Genomic DNA, 26561 nt, shown 5'->3' with positions numbered 1-26561 from the left:
ATGATTTAGTTATGTTGAGTGTGCTTTCGTGTACATGTTGGCCATTTGGATGTCTTCTTTAGAGAAATATCTATTCAAGTCTTTTGCCCATTTTAAAAATCAGATTTTTTGCTTTTTGCTGTTGAGTTCCTTATATAGTCTGGATATTAACCCCTTGTCAGATGCATAGTTTGCAGATATTTTCTCCCATTCTGTAGATTTGTCTTTTTGTGGTCTTGATTATTTCCTTTGTTGGGTAGAAGCTTTTTAGTTTAATGTAATTTCGTTTGTCTGTTTTTGTGTTTGTTGCCTATGCTTTTGAAGTCTTAGCCAAAAAGTCCTTGCCTGCCCTAATGACACGAAACATTTCCCTTGTGTTTTCTTCTAGTAGTTTTATACTTTCAGGTCTTACATTTAAATTTTTAACCCCTCTTGAGTTTATTTTTACATATGATGAATAATAGGAGTCTAGTTTCATTTTTCTGCATACGTATATTCAGTTTTCGCAACACCATTTTTATTCAAGAGATTGCCTTTTCCCCCAATGTGTGTTCTTGGCACCTTTGTTGAAAATCAGTTGTTTCTGATTATGTGGATTAATTTCTGGGTTCTCCATTCTGTTCAATTGATCTGTGTCTATTTTGTGTCAATACCATGCTATTTTGGTTACTGTTGCTCTGTAGTGAATTTTGAAGTCAAGTAGTGTGATGCTTTCAGCTTTGTTCTTTTTACTCAAGATTGCTTCAGCTATTTGGAGTCTTTTGTAGTTCTATATGAATTTTAGGAGTGTTTTTTGTATTTTTTTGTTTTACCTTGCAGATTCAGCTCAAAGGATGTTTTATCTATTTCTGTGAAGAATATAATTGGTATTTTAATAGAGATTGCATTCAATCTGTAGATTGCTTTGGGTAATATGGACATTTTAACAATATTTGTTCTTCCAATCCACAAACATGAAATAGTTTTCCATTTATTTGTGTCCTGTTTTCTGTCTTTCATCAGTTTTTTTGTAGTGATCTTTCTCCTCCTTGCTTAAATTTATTCCTAGGTATCTTGTATTTTTGCAGCTATTTTAAGTGAGATTTCTTTCTTGATTTCTCTTTCAGATAGTTTGCTGTTGGCAAATGGAAACACTGCTGAGTTTTGTATATTGATTTTTATATCCTGCAGTTAACTAACACAGGTTCACGCTTGTACCAGTCCAGCTTCCTAGTCGTCTTCCGTTCCATATTTGTATCTCTACAGCAATGAGAAATCTATTTCCCCAACTTCCTAAACCTGAGGGAGTTGGAAAGGCTTCTTAATCAGTCTTCAGCCTCTGTCTTTAGGCCTTCGAATCATCTGTGCCTTCCCAAATGTTTGTTGTTTTCATATCTTAGCTTTTCTCAGATTTAGTGGGGCACTAATTTATAGGCACCCTCTTCTCCTTGCCTTCACAACAGGCACTTCTTGATTCAGCTAAACCAACTATCTATCTTCATCTTCACTACACCTTCAGTAATTTGTTGACAGCAGTTTAATGTGTTGCTTCCTCTTCTGTTTTTATGTTCTTTTGAGTTTATGTATTTTTGTATTGATTAATTCTCATTTTAGTGGGGTTTGGGGATGAAGTACTGATAAATATAGTTCAGTACACCATATTTAGTTGACACATAATTTTTAAAGCTGTCTTTTGCTTTTATTACCTCCATTTTCTAAATTAAACACTTTGCTGGGCTTCTCATCTTGCTTTGCAATTATTATGGGACAGAAGCATTTCACATGAGATTCTTAGCTAAGGCTTCTCTCAAAAGATATATTGCATTCTTGTCTGTTACATCGTTTAGAATTTACATAGTTTCATTTGCTAGTATTTCAGTATTAGTCCTTGCATTGCTTTACTGCAGATTCAACCTTCACAACATACTATAAAAACACAAACCCATCACTGAATCCTTGATCTTGTGATTGGCGCTTAATGCCACCAGATGGCGAGCATGAGCCCTTGTCAGACAGTTAAGGCAAGAAACTTGAAGTGGGTGCTTTTTTCATATTTTATATAATCAAACTAGAGTACCTAAATTTGAAACAGCCAGCTTTTGAAAAAGCTGGTAATGGTTGTATTGCAGCAGAAAATCATAGGCTTTGGACTCAAATGGGCTTGAATTCCAATCCTGCTTCTAATTGCTACTCTATGGTGTTAAACATGAGTTTCATAGTTTATTAGAGCTTCCTTGTCCTTAGAACTGGGATAGTAATAGCTTTTTTGTGTAATTGCAGGGATTAGATGAAACAATGTATGGAAAACCCCTAGCCTAGTGACTGGCACTTGGTATTCAATAAACATTAACCCACTCTCTGTCACTTCCTTTTCTTAGAGCCCCTGCTTCCTTTCTTATTCAAGAGTTTATGTGTCTAAAACTTGGTAATACAATCTTTTGTAAAAGTCTGTTGCAAGCTCTTAGCACTGATAAACTCAATTTAAACCGCACAACATCCCTGTAAGGTATAGTTAATGACTAGGAAAAAAGCTAATGATTCTATCTTTCCCCTCCATTTAAAACACATCCAAGAGTGCACAAATACCAAATGATCACCCAATGTTACACTTCTCTTCATTCTGAATCTTTGCCTGAAGCCAAGTGCCCATGTTGTGATTGCTGTTAACTTAAAACTGCAGTACTCTCTATATGTAATACAATCTTTTGTAAAAGTCTGTTGTAAGCTCTTAGCACTGATAAACTCAAACCACATAACATACCTATAAAGAAATTATTAATTTTATCTGTATTTTAAAGATGGAGAAACTGAAGCACAGAGAGATTAATTCACTTGGGACACATAGCTTAAATGCCATTTCTCATTTCTTTCTTTTTTTTTTTTTTTTTTTTAAGAGAGAGGGCCTTACTCTGTGTCCCAGGGTAGAGTGCAGTGGCATGATCCTAGCTCACTGTAACCTCAAACTCCTGGCCTTGAGTGAGGCTCCTGCCTAGGAGTAGCTAGGACTGCAGGTGCATACCACCACACCTGGCTTTTTTTTTTTTTTTATATGGAGTCTCACACTATCGCCCAGGCTGCAGTGCAGTGGCACAGTCTCTACTTACTGCAGCCTCTGCCTCCTGGATTCAAGTGATTCTCCTGCCTCAGCCTCCCGAGTAGCTGGGATTACAGATGGACGCCACCATGCCTGGCTGATTGTTGTATTTTTGATAGAGACGGGGTTTCATCATGTTGGTCAGACTGGTCTCAAACCCCTGATCTCAGGTGATCTGCTTGCCTCGGCCTCCCGAAGTGCTGGGATTATAGGCGTGAGCCACTGCGCCCAGCCCTATTTTTCTTTTCTTTAAAAGAAGCTTTTACTTTAAAAAAAAAAAAAAAAAATTATTATTATTTATCAAGTTTTTTTTTTTAAATCATAGGGCAATTACCTTAGATCATCAAAATACTTTCCAAGGTTGATTGTTAATAAAACTGGAGTATTTGGTAGCTAATGCTTAATTGTATTTTGGGATTATCTTACTTTTCCCCCACTGTGTCTTTTCACTGTAATCTAAAATACATTTATGTTTTGGCCGGGAGCGGTGGCTCACGCCTGTAATCCCAGCACTTTGGGAGGCCGAGGCAGGCGGATCATGAGGTCAGGAGATCGAGACCATCCTGGCTAACACAGTGAAACCCCGTCTCTACTAAAAATACAAAAAAGTAGCCAGGCGTGGTGGCAGGCCCCTGTAGTCCCAGCTACTCGGGAGGCTGAGGCAGGAGAATGTTGTGAACCCGGGAGGCGGAGCTTGCAGTGAGCTGAGATCCGGCCACTGCACTCCAGCCTGGGTGACAGAGCCAGACTCCCATCTCAAAAAAAAAAAAAAATTATGTTTTAATATTATGACAAAAGGACAAAAGCTCTGCTTATTTTGAGGTGAATGAACATAGGCACTTATCCTTTTTTAGTGTTTACTCTTTAGGGTTCATTTTCTTGGGTACCACTACATTTCCTTCAGTGAAGTAAGCCAGTTATATTGTCAGGGGGCAAACAATAAAGAGGTTGGAGGGAAGAGTTTATCATTTTTTTTCTTGTTATTTTCAGTCAGAACTACTTCCTTTTGAAATGTATTTTTTTCCATTTCCAGTGGCTGAGCGGAGGGTATCTTGATTTGAGGTCCCTGAATAGCAGATGGTTTGTGTTGAGAGTAACTGATTAAAGAGCCCGGGTTATTATTATTATTTTTTTTTAAATCATTCCAGGTCTTGTCATGTCTTAGGAAGTTTGAGCCTGTAGCCCAACTGAGTTTATTGTTATTCCATATTAATATGGTCTTTGAGATAGCAAAAGTTAAATAGGTATGAACACATGAATTACATTTTCACGCTTTCTCTTTTTTTCCTCCAGATAGCACAACAATAGAAAAATTAAGAGCTATTTGTTTAGACCATGCCAAACTTGGAGAAAGCAGCCTTAGTCCATCTCTTGACTCACTTTTCTTTGGTCCTTCAGCCTCACAAGTGCTATATCTAACAGAGGTTGGTTTTTTGTTGTTGTTGTGTTGTGTTGTTTTAATTTATTCTGTGTTCTTTAAATTTGACCTTTCGTAAGGTGAATGATTTGGGTAAAATTGTAATGAAATAGTTTTGAAATGAAATATTAATTTGAAATAAATGATAGTGAGATGGTCAAGAATTTCTTGGCAGTGACAATAGTACAAATAGAAGTGTGTTTGTTTGTTTTTAATCTTTTAATACAGCCCTCTCCCCCTCTTCTCTATTTTTCCAGGTAGTCTATGCCTTGTTAATGCCTGCTGGTGCACCTCTGGCTGATGATTCCTCTGATTTTCAGTTTCACTTCTTGAAAAGTGGTGGCCTACCCCTTGTACTGAGTATGCTAACCAGAAATAACTTCCTACCAAATGCAGATATGGAAACTCGAAGGGGTGCCTACCTCAATGCTCTTAAAATAGCCAAGCTTTTGCTAACTGCCATTGGCTATGGTCACGTTCGAGCTGTGGCAGAAGCTTGTCAGCCAGGTGTAGAAGGTGTGAATCCCATGACACCGGTAATACAGACTTTTAAAAAATCTTTTTATAATAGTAGATAGCAATTTTTAAAGTAAAACTAATTAGTGTTTTAAATGTAGAGTTCAAGATTGACTCAGTGTTCAAAGTACCTTATTTCAGAGGTTTTCTTTATGATGTTTGTATTAAAAGTGCAAATACTTTTCGCTGACTGCTAATAATATGAGGGTAATTTCTCCCTGCCCACTTAAATCTCGCTTGACTTTCAATTATTTTAAACCTAACAAAAACTCCATGTGAATCTCTTATTAACTTATGCCTGGCAGATATATAAAGACACAGATTGTAATAAGAGATGTAATTGGTTTATCTAGTTGCTTGTTTCCTTTCCCACCTTGGGCTTAAACCCAAGTTCTGAACTTATTCTGACTCTGTTTCTGCCTTGGTGGTATTCTTGATCTATGTCACAAAAAATTCTCAAGACGTACCGGAATTTGATACTTATTTAAGAGATCAAACTATGCATTTAATTCTAAGTAAAATTTTATAAACATCATAAATGATTGTTTTACTAAGTTACTGATAGAAGGTAAAAACTTCAGGGATAAAGATTTTCTTCTTTAGAAATGGCTTAGGTTTCAATTGGGGAGATCAGAATGTTGATAATTATGGTAATATCACATATAGTTGTTTTAGCTGTGATAATATTGTGGTTATGTTTAAAAGGAAGAGCCCCCTATATTTTTGAAGTGATTGCTGAGATACTTCCAGGTGAAATTATATGATATCCAGGATTTGCTTAAAAACAATCCTGGGGTGGAGAAGTGTTGGAAAGCAAGGGAAGATAGTCAGATTAAACAGTTTGGTCCACTGGTGATAATTCCTGAAGCTAAGTAATATGTACATGGGAGTTAATTATACTACTTTGAACACTTCGGTGTGTGTCACGAATTTTCTGTAAAAAAAAGGCTCAAATTTTATATTGTTTTGTATCACAGGTCCCATCTTTGTTAGGATTTTTTTTTTTTTTTTTTTTAAGTAGTTCTTATTAGGTAAGTAAAAAGGCAGCTTCTTGTTGGGATAAAAACAGATTTTTGTCATGATCCCTGACACAGATGCTCAGTGAAGCATGCAGAAAACAATTACATGTATCCACTTTCACCTTTCTTCAATATTTATTCAGAGTATGTGCCACTATGGATACAGAGGTACATAATAACCTCTAATCTCAACGAGCTCACAGTAGGGAGCCCATGCAAAATTAGTAATATAGAAATATCTTAAAATAATATTGTAGAAATACAGTATATATATAGGAGGGGAGTTGCAACTTGAAGGCAGTTAGAATTACCTCGCTAACAACTACTTAATGAAATTAATCTGTCACTGATTTAACAACTTGATTATACTGTTAAGTAAAAACTAGGGTACCTTTTGTACATTAGTCCTCTTACTGCTTTTTCAGTATCCTTAATTTTTATTTTTTTCAAAGCAAAACGTGATAACAATGGGGAATACAAGCAGGGTCTGCCCAAGGCATGTACATAAAAGACATACAATACTTTACTGAGTCTCTAGAAGGGAACCAGGCTATTTAGTTATCATTATCCCCTGCAAGTTAAGCTGAGCCCAGATTTAGAGACACGAGTTGATTGCTCTAGAATGAGGATTTGCAGACACATGCCACTACAGTGCGCAAGAAAGAGAGGAAGCCCACTTTGTTGGCAGTGCTTTTCATGTAGGTTGCCACAGGTTCTATAATGTGTATATGCAAGGAAGTCGTTCTGAGGGAGTGGGTGATGAATGAAGAACAAATGGTTAGGTCTGGTTATGTACAAATTATTTACTCCAAATAAAATGGTTAACTTTTTTCAGGTCAACCAAGTTACCCATGATCAAGCAGTGGTGCTACAAAGTGCCCTTCAGAGCATTCCTAATCCATCATCCGAGTGCATGCTTAGAAATGTGTCAGTACGTCTTGCTCAGCAGATATCTGATGAGGTTAGTTTTATCAAGACTTCTGTCACACTTTTAACTTTCCTAGGCCCACTTATTTTAATCACTGTCTCATCCTTTAGATAATGTTCCCTTAGTATCAGTTTTGTCTACTATTAATATTAGTACTTTCTGTTTTTAATCAACTATATGTATAATAAACAGCATCCTTTTAAAGTATACAGATTGGGTGATTTTTTTTTTTTTTTTTTTTTTTTAGACAAGAGTCTCACTCTGTTGCCCCGGCTGGAGTACAGTGGTGCCATCTCGGCTCACTGCAACCTCAGCCTCCAGAGTAGCTGGGATTCAGGTGCCCCCCCGACCATGCCTGGCTATTTTTATATTTTTAGTAGAGATGGGAGTTTCACGATGTTGGCCAGGCTGGTCTTGAACTCCTGACCTCAGGTGATTCTCCTGCCTCAGCCTCCCAAGGTGGTGGGATTGCAGGCATGAGCCACCGTGCCCGGCCCAGATTTGGTGAATTTTGGTATATATGTGTGAAAACACTGCTGCGGTCAAAACCGAATATTTTCATCACTCTTTCTTTATGCCCTTTTGCAGTTTATTCTTTCCCCAGGTAACCACTGCTCTTTTTGTCCCTAGAGAGTGTTTTTTGTCTTCTAGAGTTTTATATAGATGGATTATAGTATGTGTTCTTTTGTGTTGGGCTTCTTTCACTAAGAATAATGACTGAGAATTACCTATGTTGTGTGGATCAGTAGTTCATTCCTTTTTATTGCTAACTAGTACCCATATGAATATTCCACATTTTGTTTATCCGTATTACTTTGTGAAGGACAGTTGGATCGTTTTTGCTTCTTGGCTGTGAATAAAGCTGATGTGAACATTGTGTACAAGTGTTTGTGTAGACATAAGTTTTCATTTTTTTTGGATAAGAAACTACAAGTGGAAAGGTTGTCATCTTTGTAGTATTAAAATAGTAAAGAGCTAGATAACTGGGGAAGCATACTTTGCTGTATTGCTGTTTAAAGGCTGGAGGTGGAGAATAAGCCAGGTGTAGTGGCAGATGCCTGGAGTTCCACCTACTTGGGAGCCTGAGGTAGGAGGATCTCTTGAGCCCAGGAGTTCGAGTTTGTAGTGAGCTATGATCACACCACTGTACTGTAGACTGGGTGACAGAGCCAGAGGGCTCCCTGCAACCTTTTTTCTTTTTCTTTTTTTTTTTTTTAAGACGGAGGCAACTTGGGAATTTAAAGACAATGATACTACACAGTAATTCCTGTTTCCTTTACAAGGTGAAACATTTTTGTTTTTCTAAACATAATTTCACTCTCATTCTATCAACAGTTCTATTTACTCATTATCTTGCAGGCTTCAAGATATATGCCTGATATTTGTGTAATTAGAGCTATACAAAAAATTATCTGGGCATCAGGATGTGGGTCGCTACAGCTAGTATTTAGCCCAAATGAAGAAATCACTAAAATTTATGAGAAGGTAAGAATTATCACAGAACTATATTCCTTGTAAGCAAATGTTTCTTAATTGTGCGTGTGGTTTGATTTTTATTAGGTTTGCTATTTTTAAAAATTCAATCACAGGCCGGGCGCGGTGGCTCAAGCCTGTAATCCTAGCACTTTGGGAGGCCGAGACGGGCGGATCACGAGGTCAGGAGATCGAGACCATCCTGACTAACACGGTGAAACCCCGTCTCTACTAAAAACTACAAAAAACTAGCCGGGCGAGGTGGCGGCGCCTGTAGTCCCAGCTACTCGGGAGGCTGAGGCAGGAGAATGGCGTGAACCCGGGAGGCGGAGCTTGCAGTGAGCTGAGATCCGGCCACAGCACTCCAGCCTGGGTGACAGTGCGAGACTCCGTCTCAAAAAAAAAAAAAATTCAATCACTTGCATCTTAATGGTTGAAAATTAACTGATAGCTATATTGAGAATATAGTAAAATTTTACTTTGAAAATGAAGTACTTAAGAATCCTGCTATGGGGCTGCTTTTTAAATGAAATTGCCTTTTTCTGCTTCTTGTGGGGGTCAGATATAATTATCTCATACTAAATTTGCTTTATCCTGTTCTCCTTTTTCTTTTATCATCTTTCTGTCCTGTGTAAATTTTGGTTTGTCAGTTATGGTATGGCATTTAAGTGTTTGTTTTTTTTTTTTTTTATTCTCTTGAAGCAGTCAAAAATAAGACTGTTAGCCAGTTAGATATCATTCCTGACCTTCTATTAGATTAAGCAAATTATCTACAGAAGAGAAACTGTGGTTGGCTTTTTCATTTATCATGTGTACCTGTCCCTGATGCTACATATTTAGAAGGAAAAATTGAGTTACAGAAACTTCCCTGGCTTGGTAGAGCTTCCTTTACATGGCCAACATAACCCTGATTCGCCTAGGGTATGTGTTGATGTTCCATAGTATTTGTCTGGCACAGCCCTGGGTATTCATTCAGCATATTAACTGAATACTTACTCTGTTTCAGGCATGTACTATAGTTATTACTTTTGGATTAATAAAGTCAGATTAGAATTCATTAGGTACCTCCCCAAGCATATTTTAGGTTGTAAGTCTTCGATACCCTTCCTGAATAGTCAAAGACAATTGATTTTGAATAAAATGGCACAATAGGCAAGCAACATAACGGAACTAGTCAAAAGTACCTAAGTGCTATTGTTCTTGAGAAAGGATTGGTTGTTGGTTCAGAAGTAAACAACTCAGAAAGTCTCAAAAAAAAAAAAATAGGTAGTCCAACCCTCCTTGAGACATAGGAAAAATCATCATTTCCGGACTAGTCTAAAGGGGCCTCAAGAGTTACATGCAGCCTTGGAGAGGCTGAGGCCAGGTGGTTTAAGTGAGTAGGTGAGTTTTAAGCACTAAATAGAAGTCGTATAAGAATTTTCTTAACCTCTTTGGGTAATTTGTTCTTGATTATAATTTTACAGACCAATGCAGGCAATGAGCCGGACTTGGAAGACGAACAGGTTTGCTGTGAAGCATTGGAAGTGATGACCTTGTGTTTTGCCTTGATTCCAACAGCCTTAGATGCTCTTAGTAAAGAAAAGGCTTGGCAGACATTCATCATTGACTTACTGTTGCACTGTCACAGCAAGTATGTGTCTTTTATAATTGTAAGAAACTTACTTTTGTAAATGGAGTGAATTATTTTAGGCTGGTAAAATGTGTCCCCAAAATTAAATATTTATTGTCTCTATAGCACATTGGTATTGAGGAAAATAGTGTTTTGTTTAACCTAAATTTGTTTGGTTTTAGTCTCTGCAAATGCCAATATTAATTGTCAAAGCATGATTTTTTTCTAATTCTAGAATTTAGTTTTACCTAGGAGGTATATAGGTTAGCCTGTTTCTAAAATCTAGTGTGCAAGATTTAAATCATATAGGATATTAGCCTCGTATCTTAGATTCCTAGATGCCGGGTTTTTTTAAAGCCAAACAGAATTTGGTATGAAATTTGTAAGACAGGGTCATTGTAAGAACTTTTGCAGTTTACACTGAGAATAAAGATAAGTTATGAAGCTCATGTTTCCATTTCAAGAGCGTTTAATCAGTGGCAGTAATTTTATTTTGGGCTTCTTTTTTGTGCAAGTCGGTCAGATTTATAGAAAAGGTTGGTTTCCATCCTCATGTATCAGTCTGATCCTGACCTTCGTATATAGTAACTTTATAAACTTGAGCTCTAATAGTGTCACCATTATATGTAATTAATCTGTTTTATCTGTATTTTGTGAAAAGACACAAAATGTTTACTTTCATTGTTCGGTCACATGCCATTCAATAATGACAAAATTCATTGATGAAAGGTTAATGTAAAGTCACAATAAGCCATTTGTTGAAATGAAGCATAGTGATAAGTAAAGTTTTAAAAATGTACATACTGTGGGGGGTAGGGTTCAACTTGCCTACTCAAGAGGATGTAGAGTCTGAAGTGGGAATGTCACTTTAGAGTCTAAAGTGATTTAGTGGATTTAAAGCGTGAATGTCACTTATTTTAAGAAGTTCCTTGGTGTAAGTTCTTTGAAGACATCCAGTTCAACCTATTCAGAAACTCTTTTAACAGGATCCCCACAAATCAGGTTGGGCATGCTATCTCCTTGAGAAGACAATTCTGCACATTGGAAAAGATAAATAGGTTTAGTAAGTCTAGTTCCATTTAATGATACATACATGTGGGAATGGTGAGGATAGGAAAGATGATTAGCCAACAGTTTTAATGATGTCAAACCTGGAGGGTAGCAAGTTTCTTATTCTATGTTGATTTAAAAAAAAAAAAAAATTTAAATTGGGAACTTATTTCACCTCTTAGTCTAGTAACTATTAAGGGAACTTGGTTTAACAGGTTTTTTGCCCTCTCCCCTTTATGAAAATTACCCTTATATAAGTCAGAACCATTTTGCCCCTCTCTTCCCTGAAACCTGCATGCAGTGTGGTAAAGTACTGTAGAAAGCATGTTATCTCATTATGTCACCGTATTGTCTGCAATAATAAAGAGGGTGTTCTAAGTTAGGATTTTTTTGAGTTTTAAGTACCTGAGTTTTATAAATATCTGAATACCTATGTAGGTTCAAAATCCATTATTTTCCCGTTTGTAAGAATTTGTCAGCAAGTCCGACTTGGATATTAATCATTGGCATTAATATTCTAAAATCTGAATCCCCAGGCCGGGCGCAGTGGCTCACGCCTGTAATCCCTGCACTTTGGGAGGCTGAGGCAGGTCAGGAGTTCTAGACCAACATGGTGAAACCCCGACTCTACTAAAAATACAAAAAATTAGTTGGGCTTTGTGGTGGGCACCTGTAATCCCAGCTACTTGGGAGCCTGAGGCAGGAGAATCACTTGAACCCAGAAGGCGGAGGTTGCAGTGAGCCGAGATCACGCCATTGTACTCCAGCCTGGACAATAAGAGTGAAACTCCATGTCAAAAAAAAAAAAAAAAATCTGAATCCCCAATACATACTGGCCCCAGGGGTTTCAGATAAGGGATTGTGAGCTGTGTATAAGTCTGCCCCTCAGATAGAGTTTATAATCCTACAGTAACATTTAAGCATAGTTACTTACAAGGTATTTCTCACTTAATCCCTATAGCAACTCAGAAGTAGACTTTGCTGATGGAGAGGCACAAGGACTGTAGAAATTAAATGACTGATAAGGACATAATCATCACTAAATGCTAAAACTAAGACTGAAGGTTTTCTACCTCTTGAGTTCTGACATTTCTGCCACACAAATTGGGCTCTGGGTGTAATTATAATCCACCAGCAAATATGTGAATCCCTATGTATGTGCTTGGCCATTTAAACCAAAGTCAAATAAGGCAGTTCTTGCATTCAAGCAACTTTGAGACAGAAATTGGTGCCATAAAAGGTAAAATACTTTGAGAATTGGAAAGGGAATATCTTACTTTCTACCCGGAAGGAGCAAAAGTGAAGGTTTTGTGCTGGATGTAGCATGTGAGCTCGTGTTTGGGTAGGATTTATATGTGCATCAAAGTAGAAGATGGTCATTGCCAATGTACTCTCTCCCCCCGCCCCCCACCCTTCTCCGGTTACGTGGCCTTTACTTCATGTGTCTTTGGACTCCATACACTTTCCTCCTCATAATCTAAGCAGTCTGTACCCATTGCTTGGACAATCATAGTATCCTTGATCTTCCCACCTGTAGTGTTGTACTCTTCTAATCTGTTCACTACACGGCAAGCAGAGTGCTCTCTAGAAAATATGATCATGTTGCTTTCCTGCTTAAAATCTTTCCATGTCTTCCCATTATCTTTGAATTAAGTTCAGACTTTTAAATTTGGCTTATAAGCACTCCATAATTTGGTCCCTGCTTCTACTTACTCAGAAGTTTCAACTTAAATGCCACATATTCTAGAAACTTTTCCTTATCCCTAAACTAGGAAAGGTTTCCTAGACCTCTGTTCCTATTAGATGGTCTGCTTCCACATCATGACACTGACTTTATTTTATTGTAATTAGTTGCAATGGATTTAAATTCTTTTAGATAAATGATATTCTTTTCTGCTGTTTCCACATCCTGTTGTTTTATTCCCTGCCTAGTTAACTTGCTTATGTTACCTCTCTGATCCGTGAAAGCATTTGACTTTGCCACTCCTGGGATAGTTAGTGCTTTCAGAGCAGAGCTGAGTAGTTGGTTTAATGTTTAGAAGAGGAGTCAAGGATAATACTGTAAAGGAGGTTAGTGGGAGTCAGTTTGACAGAAGGCCTATGGTGCTAAGGTCTAAGCAGCGTTTGATTTTAATGTGGTGTAGGCAGTCTCATGTATATGTTTGGTAAATATTGATCAAATACCTGTTGTATACAAGACACTACCCACTGTGGATATGGCAAAACGGGCAAAATCTTAGCCTTCTAGGAGCTTACATGCCAAAAGAGATGGGAGAAGAGAAGACATACGAGAAGTATATCAGATAGAAATAAGTGCTATGGGGGTGACGTGTACAGCAGGAAAAGGGGCTGTGTAGTACGGGGCATGAGTGGAGTTCAGTTTTTTTATAGGGTGGTTGAAGAAGACTTCACAAAGGTGATAGCTTTGTTTAGAGGTTACCTTTTATCATTACCTTTCAGAGCAAAGTAATAATCCATGTGGCTCATGGGGAAAGTGTAGAGAAAAAAACAACATATATATGTCCAGGCATGTCAAGAACATGCCTGAGATGTGAAAGAACAGCAAGGAAACTGGAGTGGATGGAACAGAGGCGGTAGGGGACGGGGAGTAAAGTCAGAGAGGATAACAAACACCCAATGAGGGTTTTTATAGGTCATCATGAAGACATTGACTTTGACCCTAAGTGAGATGGGAATCTTTCAGAGGGTTTTAAGCAGAGAAATGATGTGCTCCGCCTTAACTTTGTAAGTTTATTCTGGTTAAGAATAGTATGTAGGATAGCAGGAAAAGCAAGCTATTTTATGAATTCAAATGAAAGATGACAGTGGGCTGTGTGCAGTGGTTCATGGTTGTAGTCCCAGCACTTTGAGAGGCCAAGACAGGAGAATCACTTGAGACCAGGAGTTCGAGACCAGCCTGAGCAACATAGTGGGACCTTGTCTCTAAAGAAAATAGAAAAAATAAGCCAGGCATGGTGCACATGCATGTAGTCCCAACTACTCAGGCTAAGGTGGGCAGATCACCTGAGCCCAGGGAGGATGAGGCTACTGCGAGCCGTGATCGTGCCGCTGCATTCTAGCCTGGGTGACAGAGCGAGACCCAGTCTCAAAAAAATAATTTTTGTTTTAACTGGATGTGGTAGCATGCACATTTAGTGCTAACTACTCAGGAGGCTGAGGTGGGAAGATTGCTTGAACCCAAGAGTTTGAGGTTACAATGAGCTAGGATCATGCCACTAAACTCCAGCCTGGGTGACAGAGGGAAACCCTGTCTAAAATAAAAGGGACTGACTATCGTGAAGATAGAGGCAACAGGATTAGTATGTTTCTTTTGAAGCACTATAGAAGTCTGCATTTGCTCAGGAAAGTTTTATCAGGAATTGACAAGCATCAACTTTTTATTGCTCCCCACCCCCACATTTGGGCTGCATACCTAGCTTGTTGAAAAATTAGTAAACCAAAGCAGTGGGAATAACATATACCTTTGAAAATCTGAGTAAGTTATGGGCTTGCTCCCAGAAAACTAGATACGCCTAACTTTGGTTTACTTGGGTCCCCCCCAAACCTCTACCTCCAAAAATTTTAGGGGCTTCTGAATCCCTCTGATTTATAGGCCTATAGACTGTTTTCAGAAACCTAAGATACCCTCTAGGGAGGGAGATTAGTACACAGAATGTATGCTGTCAGGTCCTTTACACTTGTACTTTAAATTAGGTTCTGAGGGCTGGGCTCAGAGGCTCACGCCTGTAATCCCAGCACTTTGGGAGCCCGAGGTGAGCGGATCACCTGAGGTCGGGAGTTCGAGACCAGCCTGACCAACATGGAAAAACCCCGTCTCTACTAAAATACAAAATTAGCCAGGTGTGGTGACATATACCTATAATCCCAGCTACTCAGGAGGCTGAGGCAGGAGAATCACTTGAACCTCGGAGGCAGAGGTTGCAGTGAGCTGAGATGGTGCCATTGCACTCCAGCCTGGGCAACAAGAGCGAATTTCTGTCTCAAAAAATAAATAAATAAATAAATAAATAAATAGGTTCTGAGTTACTTAGTAACTAGCACAAAGACAGAAATGTAGTTATCCATGAAATGCAGTTTGTGATGTCTGTAAGATATTCACAAATGCTTAGCAGGTACTTGTTGAGCATCTTCCATGTGTCATACATTGTTCTAGGTGCCAGGACCTCTGGCATCAAGAAAGCCCCTACCCTGAAAGAGCTTACTTTGTAATGGAGATAGACTACACATTTGATAACTGGTTCTTGAGCTCCCCCTATATGCCAGATACTATTCTAGGTTCCAGAGGCACAATGTTAACTAAATAGATGATGTCTCTGCCCTCTAGGAGCATTTTATTCTAGTAAGATCTATGTAGTACATAACGCAGTTTTTAAAAAAGATAGATCCATGATTCCCAGATCTGAGAATCATGAGACAAGTTTTTCCCAAGGGTCATCAGAGAGAAAATATGGTATTGTGGTTCTCAATCTTTTTTTTTTGAGATGGAGTCTTGCTCTGTCACCAGGCTGGAGGAGTGCAGTGGCGTGATCTCGGCTCACTGCAACCTCCGCCTTCCAGGTTCAAGCGATTCTTCTGCCTCAGTCTCCCAAGCGTGCACCACCACACCCGGCTAATTTTTGTATTTTTAGTAGAGACAGGGTTTCACCATGTTGGCCAGGATGGTCTTGACCTCTTGACCTCGTGATCTGTCTGCCTTACCCTCCCAAAGTGCAGGGATTACAGGCATGAGCCACCGTACCCGGCCTGTGGTTCTCAATCTTTAGTGCACATCAGATTCACCTGAAGAGTTTATTAACACATTGCTGGGCCCCACCTCCAGTATTTCTGATTCAGGAGGTCTGCATTGGAGCCTGAGAATTGGCATTTCTAACAAGTTCCCAGATAATGCTGATGTTGCTGCTCTGGGGACCGTGCTTTTGGAACTGCCAGTACGGTATAAGGCAGCAGTTCCCAACCCTTTTGGCACCAAGGACCAGTTTCATAGAAGACAGTTTTCCATGGATCAGGGGGGTAGTGGGGGATGGTTTCAGGATGAAAGGATTTCACCTCAGATCATGAGGCATTAGATTCTCATAAGGGGCACATAAGCTAGAAGAACCCTTGCATGTGTAGTTCAGTAGGGTTTGCGCTCCTATGAGATTCTAATGCTACCGCTGATCTGACAGGAGGCGGAGCTCAGGCCATAATGCTCACTCGTCCTTCTGGCCTGGGGTTTGGGGACCCCTGGTATAAGAGACATATGCCACAATAGCCTTACTGTGGTTACTACAGAATTTCCACAGAGCTGTTGTGCAAAACCATAGTTGAATAAAAATTCTGTGAAAGGCCAAAAAGATGCATAAAGTTTATTGTAGTAGAGCATTTGGTATATAGAGGAACATTTCCAGCCTGTTCCAAGAAAGAGGTGTTGGAAGGTAGTATCCCTCAAACTCTTAGTGTCAATTTGAGGTTATAGTCCTGGACATACAGCTTAAGTTCATGTATTATGTGGTGTTAGCTTGAGTGCTTGGTGTGTGTAGGTAGAGTAATCCTGTATCCTTACTATTAATTTATCTCCCTCTTATACTCCCCCCACCCCTGCTCCCCAAGAGGGAGCAATGTTACAATCATTTTTTTTTAATTGGAATAATGTATTAAATGTGAAACATTTTTATTTCAGAACTGTTCGTCAGGTGGCACAGGAGCAGTTCTTTTTAATGTGCACCAGATGTTGCATGGGACACCGGCCTCTACTTTTCTTCATTACTCTACTCTTTACTGTTTTGGGGGTGAGAGACTTTTTAAAATATGCCTATCAATTCAATGTGATTCATTCTTTAAATAAGAAACATTCAGAAATTTGTGGTTTTAGCTTGCATTAAAGTCAGGACAGTCTATATTTAATAAATGAAGTACTACTTAATATCCCGTACTGTGGTAGTCCTCTAACTCTGGGTTTTTAAAAAAGTGGATTTTGAGGATAGACATGTAATTGATATTATTCTACTTTGTTTCCAGAGCACAGCAAGAGAGAGAGCTAAACATTCAGGCGACTACTTTACTCTTTTAAGACACCTTCTTAATTATGCTTACAATAGTAATATTAATGTACCCAATGCTGAAGTTCTTCTCAATAATGAAATTGATTGGCTTAAAAGAATTAGGGTAAGTTGCAGATAATACTCCATTTATATGTCATTATTAATAAATAGAATGTTTTATTGATGGTTTATATTTTTTGAGCATTTTGGTTAAATGGAAAACTCCAAAGATTGATAAAAGGGACCAAAGAATATACTCTGCATCGGTGGACATTAGGAACCTGCGATTCACAAAAATGAATGCATATCTAGTTTTGTAAAATGAATTGCTTACTTGAGACTTGAAATACTGATGTTCAGCTTCTTTTATTTTAGCATTTTGGGCCTTTTTGCAAATTCTCATTTTAAAAAAAAGTATTCTTGAATTGTTTATGTCAAAAATAAGTCTGATAGAGCAGAACTTTTGATCATAACATCTGATACTTTTTACTTAGGCAAAATGATACAAGAATTTATTTCTGAAGAGATTTGTAGTTTTTAGCCTTCAAATTAGCATTTCTTCTAGTAGTTCATAAAGCCAGTTTCTAGAAAGTTCTGAAGAAAACAAACTTGTTTGAATGGAAAGACTTAAGGAAATTATCTCATATCCCTCCAGCTCTGTCTTGTTCTGGCTCCTCTCTCCCTCTTTACCTCCCTTTCGTAAGCTAGACATTTGATCTCTCCCCCCCCACCCCCACCCCCCGCCTTTGGCAGGATGATGTTAAAAGAACAGGAGAAACGGTATTGAAGAGACGATCTTAGAGGGCCACCTTGGAGTGACAAAGGAGTTACTGGCCTTTCAAACTTCTGAGAAAAAATTTCATATTGGTTGTGAAAAAGGAGGTGCTAATCTCATTAAAGTAAGTTCTGTGTTCTTGGTTGTAAGCTACATATCACAACCTTCTAAATGTTTATAATCAAATTAATTTATAGTAGTATCATGTCTTTGTACTTTCTTGATGTTTTCTCTTTTTTAAGAATCTTTATCAAATTTATAGTAATTTAAGAAATACAGTTATGCCTTACTTTATTCAAGAGACATTTCTAAATTTGTATTTAAATAAGATTTTATGGCTGGACTTGCTGGCCTCACGCCTGTAATCCCAGCACTTTGGGAGGCCGAGTCTGGTGGATGGCTTAAGCCCAGGAGTTGAAGACCAGCCTGAACAACATGGTGAAACTCCTTATCTCAAAAAAAAAAAAGAAAATTAGCCAGGTGTGGTGGCACACACCCTTGGTCCCCAGCTACTTGAGAGGCTGAGATGGAAGGATCACCTGAGCCCAGGAGGTGGAGGTTGCAGTGAGCCGAGAACGCACCACTGCACTCCAGCCTGAGGAACAGAGCAAGGCCCTGTCTCAAAATAAATAGATAAATAAATAAGATACTTTATAAAGTAATTGTTTAGTTTTTCTCTTTGGAAAATCTGAATTGTTCATTTCATTTAATGAGGCAAACCTCTGTTTTGTAAGAATGCATCTTCTATATCTTTAATGAGTTTCTTCATGTAGTAACACAAGGAAACAAAGTTTCATTTTTGTATATTTTATTTCTATTCAAAATGGGTTTAGTTTGCTATAGACTTGATTAAAGGAGCAAACTTATTTAAAATAAAAATTTTGATAAGTACTACATTCAGTTCTTTCTTAATATTTACAGATTTATTTAACCTGGGAAATTAGGTATGTTAATGATAGAAAATAGTGTTTTGAAGGAAGATCTTTTTATTAGAAAATCCGAGTTTTCTGAGCTGTAATGAGATCTTAATTCCAATGATTTTAATTTTAAAACGATTTACTTACAAGAGACTTTTTTTCTAAAAATATATAGCATTGCTAATATGTAATCCCTTTTTCAACTTTTTAGGAATTAATTGACGATTTCATATTTCCTGCATCCAATGTTTACCTACAGTATATGAGAAATGGAGAGCTCCCAGCTGAACAGGCTATTCCAGTCTGTGGTTCACCACCTACAATTAATGCTGGTTTTGAATTACTTGTAGCATTAGCTGTTGGCTGTGTGAGGAATCTCAAACAAATAGTAGATTCTTTGACTGAAATGTATTACATTGGCACAGCAATAACTAGTAAGTATTTTTAATATAATGTGATAATTGATCATTTCTGTGTTTCACAGTTCTGTTTTCCTGTTTTTCTTTCAGAAAATATTTCTAACATATTTCTTTCAGTAACTAGTTTAACATTTTTAGTGAATGAATGTATTAAGACCATTATAGGCCTGGCATGGTGGCTTAGGGCTGTAATCCCAGCACTTTGGGAGGCCAAGGTAGGTGGACCACCTGAGGTCAGGAGTTCGAGACCAGCCTGACCAACATGGTGAAACCCTGTCTCTACTAAAAATACAAAAATTAGCTGGGCGTTGTGGTGCGCATCTGTAATCCCAGCTACTCAGGAGGCTGAGACAGGAGAATTGCTTGAACCCAGGAAGTGGAGGTTGCAGTGAGCCGAGATCGTGCCACTGTACTCCAGCCTGGGTGACAGAGCAAGTCTCCATCTCAAAAAAAAAAAAAAGGAAAAATAAGACCATTATAAGCAGACCACCTTGTATAGAAAAAAATTCAAACATTTGTTAAATGACATCCTATAAGCGGTGTTGCTATTTGGCAAGATAAATTTCATCATATCATTAAACCTGACATAAAATTCAAACTCCAGATGAAAAAGTAGCCAAAGTAAAGGCTGTAGAGTACAGATGTAAAACTTTATTTATTTATTTATTTGAGACAGAATTTCACTCTTGTTGCGTAGGCTGGAGTGCAATGGCGCAATCTCGGCTCACTGCAACCTCTGCCTCTCGGGTTCAAGTGATTCTCCTGTCTCAGCCTCCCAAGTAGCTGGGGTTACAGGCATCTGCCACCATGCCCGGCTAATTTTGTTTTTTTAATAAAGATAGGGTTTCACCATGTTGGCCAGGCTAGTCTCGAACTCCTGGCTTCAGGTGATCCACCCGCCTCGGCCTCCCAAAGTGCTGGGATTACAGGTGTGAGCCACCACACCTGGCCCAGACTTAAAAACTTTAAATTGCATGTATTGGAAAACCTTTCAGGTCCTCACTTAGAAGCTCCTTAACATTATGAGTTCGAAGGAAATCTGGCTTTGAAGATTAGAACATGAGAAGTTACCATTTTAGTGTACCTTATTTATGTTCTCATTTCATGCCCACATCAGGCGCATGAATAGGCTGCAGATTTCAGATCTTACAGATAAGGAATTGAAGCTCAAAAGGGCAAGGGCAATGTAAAATATTAATAACAGAAAAAGCAGAAATAAGCATGGTTGGTGCTGTTTTGTTTTAAGAGAAAATCGCTATTTAGAACACTTAAGAATATAACTGATTATAGTAAATCTTTAAGAACATGTCGGCCGGGCGCAGTGGCTCAAGCCTGTAATCCCAGCACTTTGGGAGGCCGAGGCGGGTGGATCACGAGGTCAGGAGATCAAGACCATCCTGGCTAACATGGTGAAACACCGTCTCTACTAAAAATACAAAAAAAAACTAGCCAGGCGTGGTGGTGGCCGCCTGTAGTCCCAGCTACTCGGAGGCTGAGGCGGGAGAATGGCGTGAACCCGGGAGGCGGAGCTTGCAGTGAGCTGAGATCGCGTCACTGCACTCCAGCCTGGGCGACACAGCGAGACTCCGTCTCAAAAAAAAAAAAAAAAAAAGAACATGTCAAATTACTTTTTAATGTGTTTCAGAATATTTGGAAGTTTTAAATAACATTCTTAGGAATTTCTGAATAAATTGATTGCTTAAAAGGTTAGACCTTTAGCTGTCCTATCAAATCTATGTATATGAGAATTTTTTTTTTTTTTAAACTTAATGGGGGTTAATTTTTGATCACAGATTGGAGTATAGTATAATGTTGTTTGCATCATTCCCTATCTGTCATTGTTCCCTGTCAACACATAAATATTTACCTAATTCATATTTGGCCATGCAGTTTAGTATGATATAATTAACTGGTCCCCTAGACAGTGATACTTAATGTTGTTTCCAGGTTTATACTAGGTGGAGGGAGATAGGAAGATGTACAGTGATTTACAATTATCACAAATCTGTCTTGCTCCCTCCACACAGTAGCATTATAGATATAGGAAAAACAAGTGTTACTTTTATTATTACATTTACTAGGAAGAAACAAAGTCACCTAAAGGTGGGGGAAAAAAAGAGGTGATAAGCATCAGAACCAGGATGCGAGCCCATATGGTTTTAGGATTATTTAAAACTGAGAAAATTATAATGTGTTGATATATTTAGATAACATTTCATTCCTTGGCAAACTGAAGGCAAAAGTGTAAAATATTAAGAAAGTGAAAAATGACTAAAAATAAAGATGCAAGTAAAGTTAGCATGTAGACATTAGCATTATACTATCTTGTACTTTTGAGACTGCTATAGAAGCAACATCATACAAAACGGGTTTGCGGGTGATTAGATAAGAAGCTACACAGTGGTGCTTGTTGCTGTGTGTTTTATTTTATTTTTATTTTATTTTATTTTATTTATTTATTTATTTATTTATTTTTTTGAGACGGAGTCTCGCTCTGTCGCCCAGGCTGGAGTGCAGTGGCCGGATCTCAGCTCACTGCAAGCTCTGTCTCCTGGGTTTACGCCATTCTCCTGCCTCAGCCTCCTGAGTAGCTGGGACTACAGGCGCCCGCCACCTTGCCCGGCTAGTTTTTTGTATTTTTTAGTAGAGACGGGGTTTCACCGTGTTAGCCAGGATGGTCTCGATCTCCTGACCTCGTGATCCGCCCGTCTCGGCCTCCCAAAGTGCTGGGATTACAGGCTTGAGCCACCGCGCCCGGCTGTTGCTGTATATTTTAGATTGTTTGAAGATGAAGTGCAAACATAGAACACTGCTTCAGGTTGCTCTAGGGTTAGTGGAATTATGGGTAGTAGAATTATTACCAGGGTTGCTTTGTCAGCATAATAGAGTTTGAAAGGACAAAATGGCTGTGCTCATGCTACAAGAATCTTTTCTTCTCTCAGCTTGTGAAGCACTTACTGAGTGGGAATATCTGCCACCTGTTGGACCCCGCCCACCCAAAGGATTCGTGGGGCTGAAAAATGCTGGTGCTACTTGTTACATGAATTCTGTGATTCAGCAACTCTACATGATTCCTTCCATTAGGAACGGTATTCTTGCCATTGAAGGCACAGGTAGTGATGTAGATGATGATATGTCTGGGGATGAGAAGCAAGACAATGAGGTAAATTTGAGTTACCATTTCTGTTTTCTGTGTTTCAAGTTATGATACCAGATATTATTCTCTCTTAAGAGAGTATTATGCTTTCATCAAACGTGTTAAAGTATATTTGAAAGTAGGGATGGGCTGGGCACACACCTGTGGTCCCAGCTACTCAGGAGACTGAAGCAGGAGGATTGCTTGAGCCTGGGAGCTTGAGGCTGCAGTGAGCCGTGATCATGCCACTGCACTCCAGCCTGGGTTACAGAGCGAGACCCTGTCTCAAAAAAAAAAAAAAAAAGTAAGTAGGGATTGAATTCTCCTAGCCAGCATGAACTGCTACCTCTTAACATAGTATAGTGCTCACTACCTACCAGACTTTAAACTGCAGTTAATTTTTAGAATAGTTTGTACTTTTCTTTTTTTGTTGTTGTTGAGATGGAGTCTCGCTCATTGCCCAGGCTGGAATGCAGTGGCACCATCTCGGCTCACTGCAAGCTCCACCTCCCGGGTTCATGCCATTCTCCTGCCTCGGCCTCCTGAGTAGCTGGGACTACAGGCACCCGTCACCACGTGTGGCTAATTTTTTGTATTTTTAGTAGAGGCGGGATTTCACTGTGTTAGTCAGGATGGTCTCGATCTCCTGACTTCATGATCCGCCCACCTTGGCCTCCCAACGTGCTGGGATTACGGGCGTGAGCCACCATGCCTGTCCCAATAGTTCCTACATTTCTAAAGCAACAGTTGGTATTAAATACATTTACATTGTTGTACACCATCACCACCACCCATCTCCAAAACCCTTCATATTGCAAAACTGAAACTAGCCATTAAGCTACTCCCCATTCTCCCTCCCCACAGCCTCTGGCAACTATTATTCTTTTTGTCTCTATGCTTGACTACTCTACATACCTCATATAAGTGAAATCATACAGTATTTGCGTTTTCATAGCTGGTTTATTTCATTTTAAAGTCTAAGTAATATTCCATTATATGTATATACCACATTTTGCTTATCCATTCATTTGTCAATGGACATTTGGGTTGCTTCCCTATTTGAGCTATTGTAAATAAGGCTGCCATGAACATGAATATACAGATATCTGTTTGAGGTCCTGCTTTCAGTATTTCCAGTTATATGCTCAGAAGTGGAAGTACTAGATCATATGGTGATGCTATTTTTATTTTATTATTATTATTTTTTTTTCCAGACAGAGTCTTACTCTGTCACACAGGCTGGAGTGCAGTGGTGCGATCTCAGCTCACTGCAACCTCTGCCTCCTAGGTTCAAGTGATTCTCCTGCCTCAGCCTCATGAGTAGCTGGGACTACAGGCATGCACCACCATGCCCCGCTAATTTTTGTATTTTTAGTAGAGATGGGGTTTCACCATGTTGGCCAGACTAGTTTCGAACTCCTGACCTCAGGTGATCTGCCCACCTTGGCCTCCCAAAGTGCTGGGATTATAGGCGTTAGCCACCGTATACAGCTAAATTTTTTGAGGAACTGTTTTCTAGAGTGACTGCACCATTTTACATTACTACCAGCATTGCACAAGGGCTCCAATTTCTCCATGTCCTTGCCAACACTTATTATACTCACTCTTTCTGGTAGTTGACACCCTAATTGAGTGTGAGGTAGCATCTTGTCATGGTTTTAATTTGCATTTCCCAAATGGTTAACGATTTTGAGCGTCTTTTGCTGTGCTTATTATTGGGCACTTGTGCATCTTCTTTGTCTATTTTTAAGTTGTGTTGTTGAGTTTTAAGAGTTCTCTGTCAGATATGTGATTTGCAGATACTTTCTTTTGTTGCCTGTACCTCTGATGTCATATCCAAGAAATCATTGCCAAATCCAGTGTCTTAAAGCTTTTGCCCTATGTTTTTTTTTAAAGAATTCTGTGGTTTTAGCTCTTATATTTAGGATTTTGATCCATTTCGAGTTAATTTTTGTATGTAGTGTTTCATAAGGGAAGGGCCCAACTTTATTCTTTCGCGTGTGGATTATCCAGTTACCCAGCACCATATGTGGAAGAGTACTGCAGTCATGCACCAAATAATGTTTCAGACAATAACAGACCACATATATGACAGTAGTCCAATAAGATTATATTTTATTTTTACTGTACCTTTCTATTTTTAGATGCACAGATTCACCGTTGGGTTGCAGTTGTCTACAGTATGTAGTACAATAACATGCTGTACAAGTTTACAACCTAGGAGCAATTGGCTATACCATCTAGGTTTTATAGGTATACTCTATGATGTTCACATGACAAAATCACTAATGATGCATTTCTCAGAATTTATCCCTGTCATTAAGCAAATAATTGACTATACTGATACTAATAAGTATATTTTATTGACAGATCTGAGCATTTTATATACAACAACTACACGAAGGATATATTATCCCCATTCACACATAAACTTGAAGCTTAGAAAGTTTAAGTAGTTTTTACTTGCTCAAAGTTACTTGGCTTATAAGTGGTAGAGCCTGCATTTATGTCTAGTTCAGTCTAAATTACTATGCTAACACTACACTGTATTATCTGTCTCTCCTATACATGGTCAAGGTTATTTGGTTATGATAACTGATATGTGAAATGGTGTGGATAAACACTAAATACTAAAAATTTATAAATTGAAAATTAAGTGCTTTGGAAATGAGCGGAATAGGAATACAAATCATTTATTCACTAACTGCTTGGCATTTGTCTCAACGTATTTTACTGTACTTGAACTCATTGGTGATAATTTTTGGTTTCTAGAGCAATGTTGATCCCAGGGATGATGTATTTGGATATCCTCAACAATTTGAAGATAAACCAGCATTAAGTAAAACTGAAGATAGGAAAGAGTACAACATTGGTGTCCTAAGACACCTTCAGGTCATCTTTGGTCATTTAGCTGCTTCTCGACTGCAATACTATGTGCCCAGAGGATTTTGGAAACAGTTCAGGTAAACTATGGATGGATAGTAATAGAGATACTTCTTAAAATGAGCATCTCAATACACTAACATTAAACCTCTCTAAAAGACATGTTGGAAGGCATCTTTTTTTAAGCACTGCTAATACTCAAACTGTCCTTAGTTGGGTGGGTTTTTTGTTTTTCTTTTTTTGGGGGGGGTTCCCCTTAGGAAGAAGTAGAAACTGGCATAGTAAGGAAGGGCAGCATCCTTTAGTCTCTTAACCATATTATTAACTTTTTATTAGGAAAACATCTAATAAATACAGAAGTGGAAAAAATAGTATGAACCCCTGTATACTTGTCACCCAACTTCAGTAGTAGTCAACTTGTGGCCAGCCTTTTTTTTTTTTTTTTCTTGAGATGGAGTTTTGCTCTTATTGCCCAGGCTTAACTGCAGTGGTGTGATCTTGGCTCACTGCAATATCCGCCTCCCGGGTTTTAGCAATTCTCCTGCCTTAGCCTCCCAAGTAGCTGGGATTATAGGCACCCACCAACACGCCTAGCTAATTTGTTGTATTTTTAGTGGAGACGGGGTTTTACCATGTTGGCCAGGCTGGTCTCGAACTCCTGACCTCAGGTGATTCCCACCTCAGCCTCCCAAAGTGCTGGGTTTACAGGCGTGAACCACCGCACCCGGCCCCTACCTATTTCTTTCTAGATTGTTTTGAAGCAAATCTTAGTTCCATCTATAAATACTTAAGTATGTGTCTGTAGTGTCTGTCTCAAAATATGACCATGATACCATTATGTTTTTTTAAAATTGCTTAATATCTCTTGTCAGTGTTTGAATTTACCGAGTTATCTCATAATTGGTTTTTACGGATATTTTTTAAAAATAAGATTCAGTTGAGGTCCATTTACCACAAATGGTTGATAATGACTCTTGGTTGTTCATCTGTTCCTTTTTTTCCCTTTACAATTATGGGGAAATCAGAGGACAAATAGTTTACCCTATAAATTTCCCCACAGTCTGAATTTTGTTGATGGAACCCCTGTGGTCGTTTATTATTTTCTGTTTTTCTTGGTCACCTGCATCTTCTATAAACACCTTGTGAGATCTAGAGGCTTGAGCAGATTGAGGTATTATTTTTCTTTTGGTGGAATGGATAGGCAAGGCTACTTCACAGGGGGTAATGTTTATCTCCATGAGGAGTAACATGTAACGTCTGTCTTCTTACGATGTTAACAGCAATTGATTATCTTTTTTTTTTTTTTTTAATTCTGAGATGGAG

The 26561-nt window shown here is 38.6% G+C and overlaps 1 protein-coding gene across 1 annotated transcript in view; it reads left to right on the top strand.

The window, feature by feature from the left end:
- The window catches only part of USP9X (ubiquitin specific peptidase 9 X-linked), a 144891-nt gene that overhangs the window by 93876 nt on the left and 24454 nt on the right, over positions 1–26561 (top strand). Inside the window, 12 exon segments of the mRNA XM_033201721.1 lie at positions 4346–4476; positions 4727–5005; positions 6840–6965; positions 8292–8417; positions 9872–10038; positions 16748–16856; positions 17086–17232; positions 17862–17883; positions 17886–18007; positions 19012–19234; positions 22162–22382; positions 25128–25318. Of these exon segments, the coding sequence (XP_033057612.1) occupies positions 4346–4476; positions 4727–5005; positions 6840–6965; positions 8292–8417; positions 9872–10038; positions 16748–16856; positions 17086–17232; positions 17862–17883; positions 17886–18007; positions 19012–19234; positions 22162–22382; positions 25128–25318 (1864 nt within the window).

The sequence above is a fragment of the Trachypithecus francoisi genome, unplaced genomic scaffold, assembly GCF_009764315.1.
Source record: "Trachypithecus francoisi isolate TF-2019V2 unplaced genomic scaffold, Tfra_2.0 Lachesis_group6, whole genome shotgun sequence".
NCBI lineage: Eukaryota > Metazoa > Chordata > Mammalia > Primates > Cercopithecidae > Trachypithecus > Trachypithecus francoisi.
Note: the sequence above shows the minus strand (reverse complement) of the source record. Positions and strands in the feature narration are given on the sequence as shown.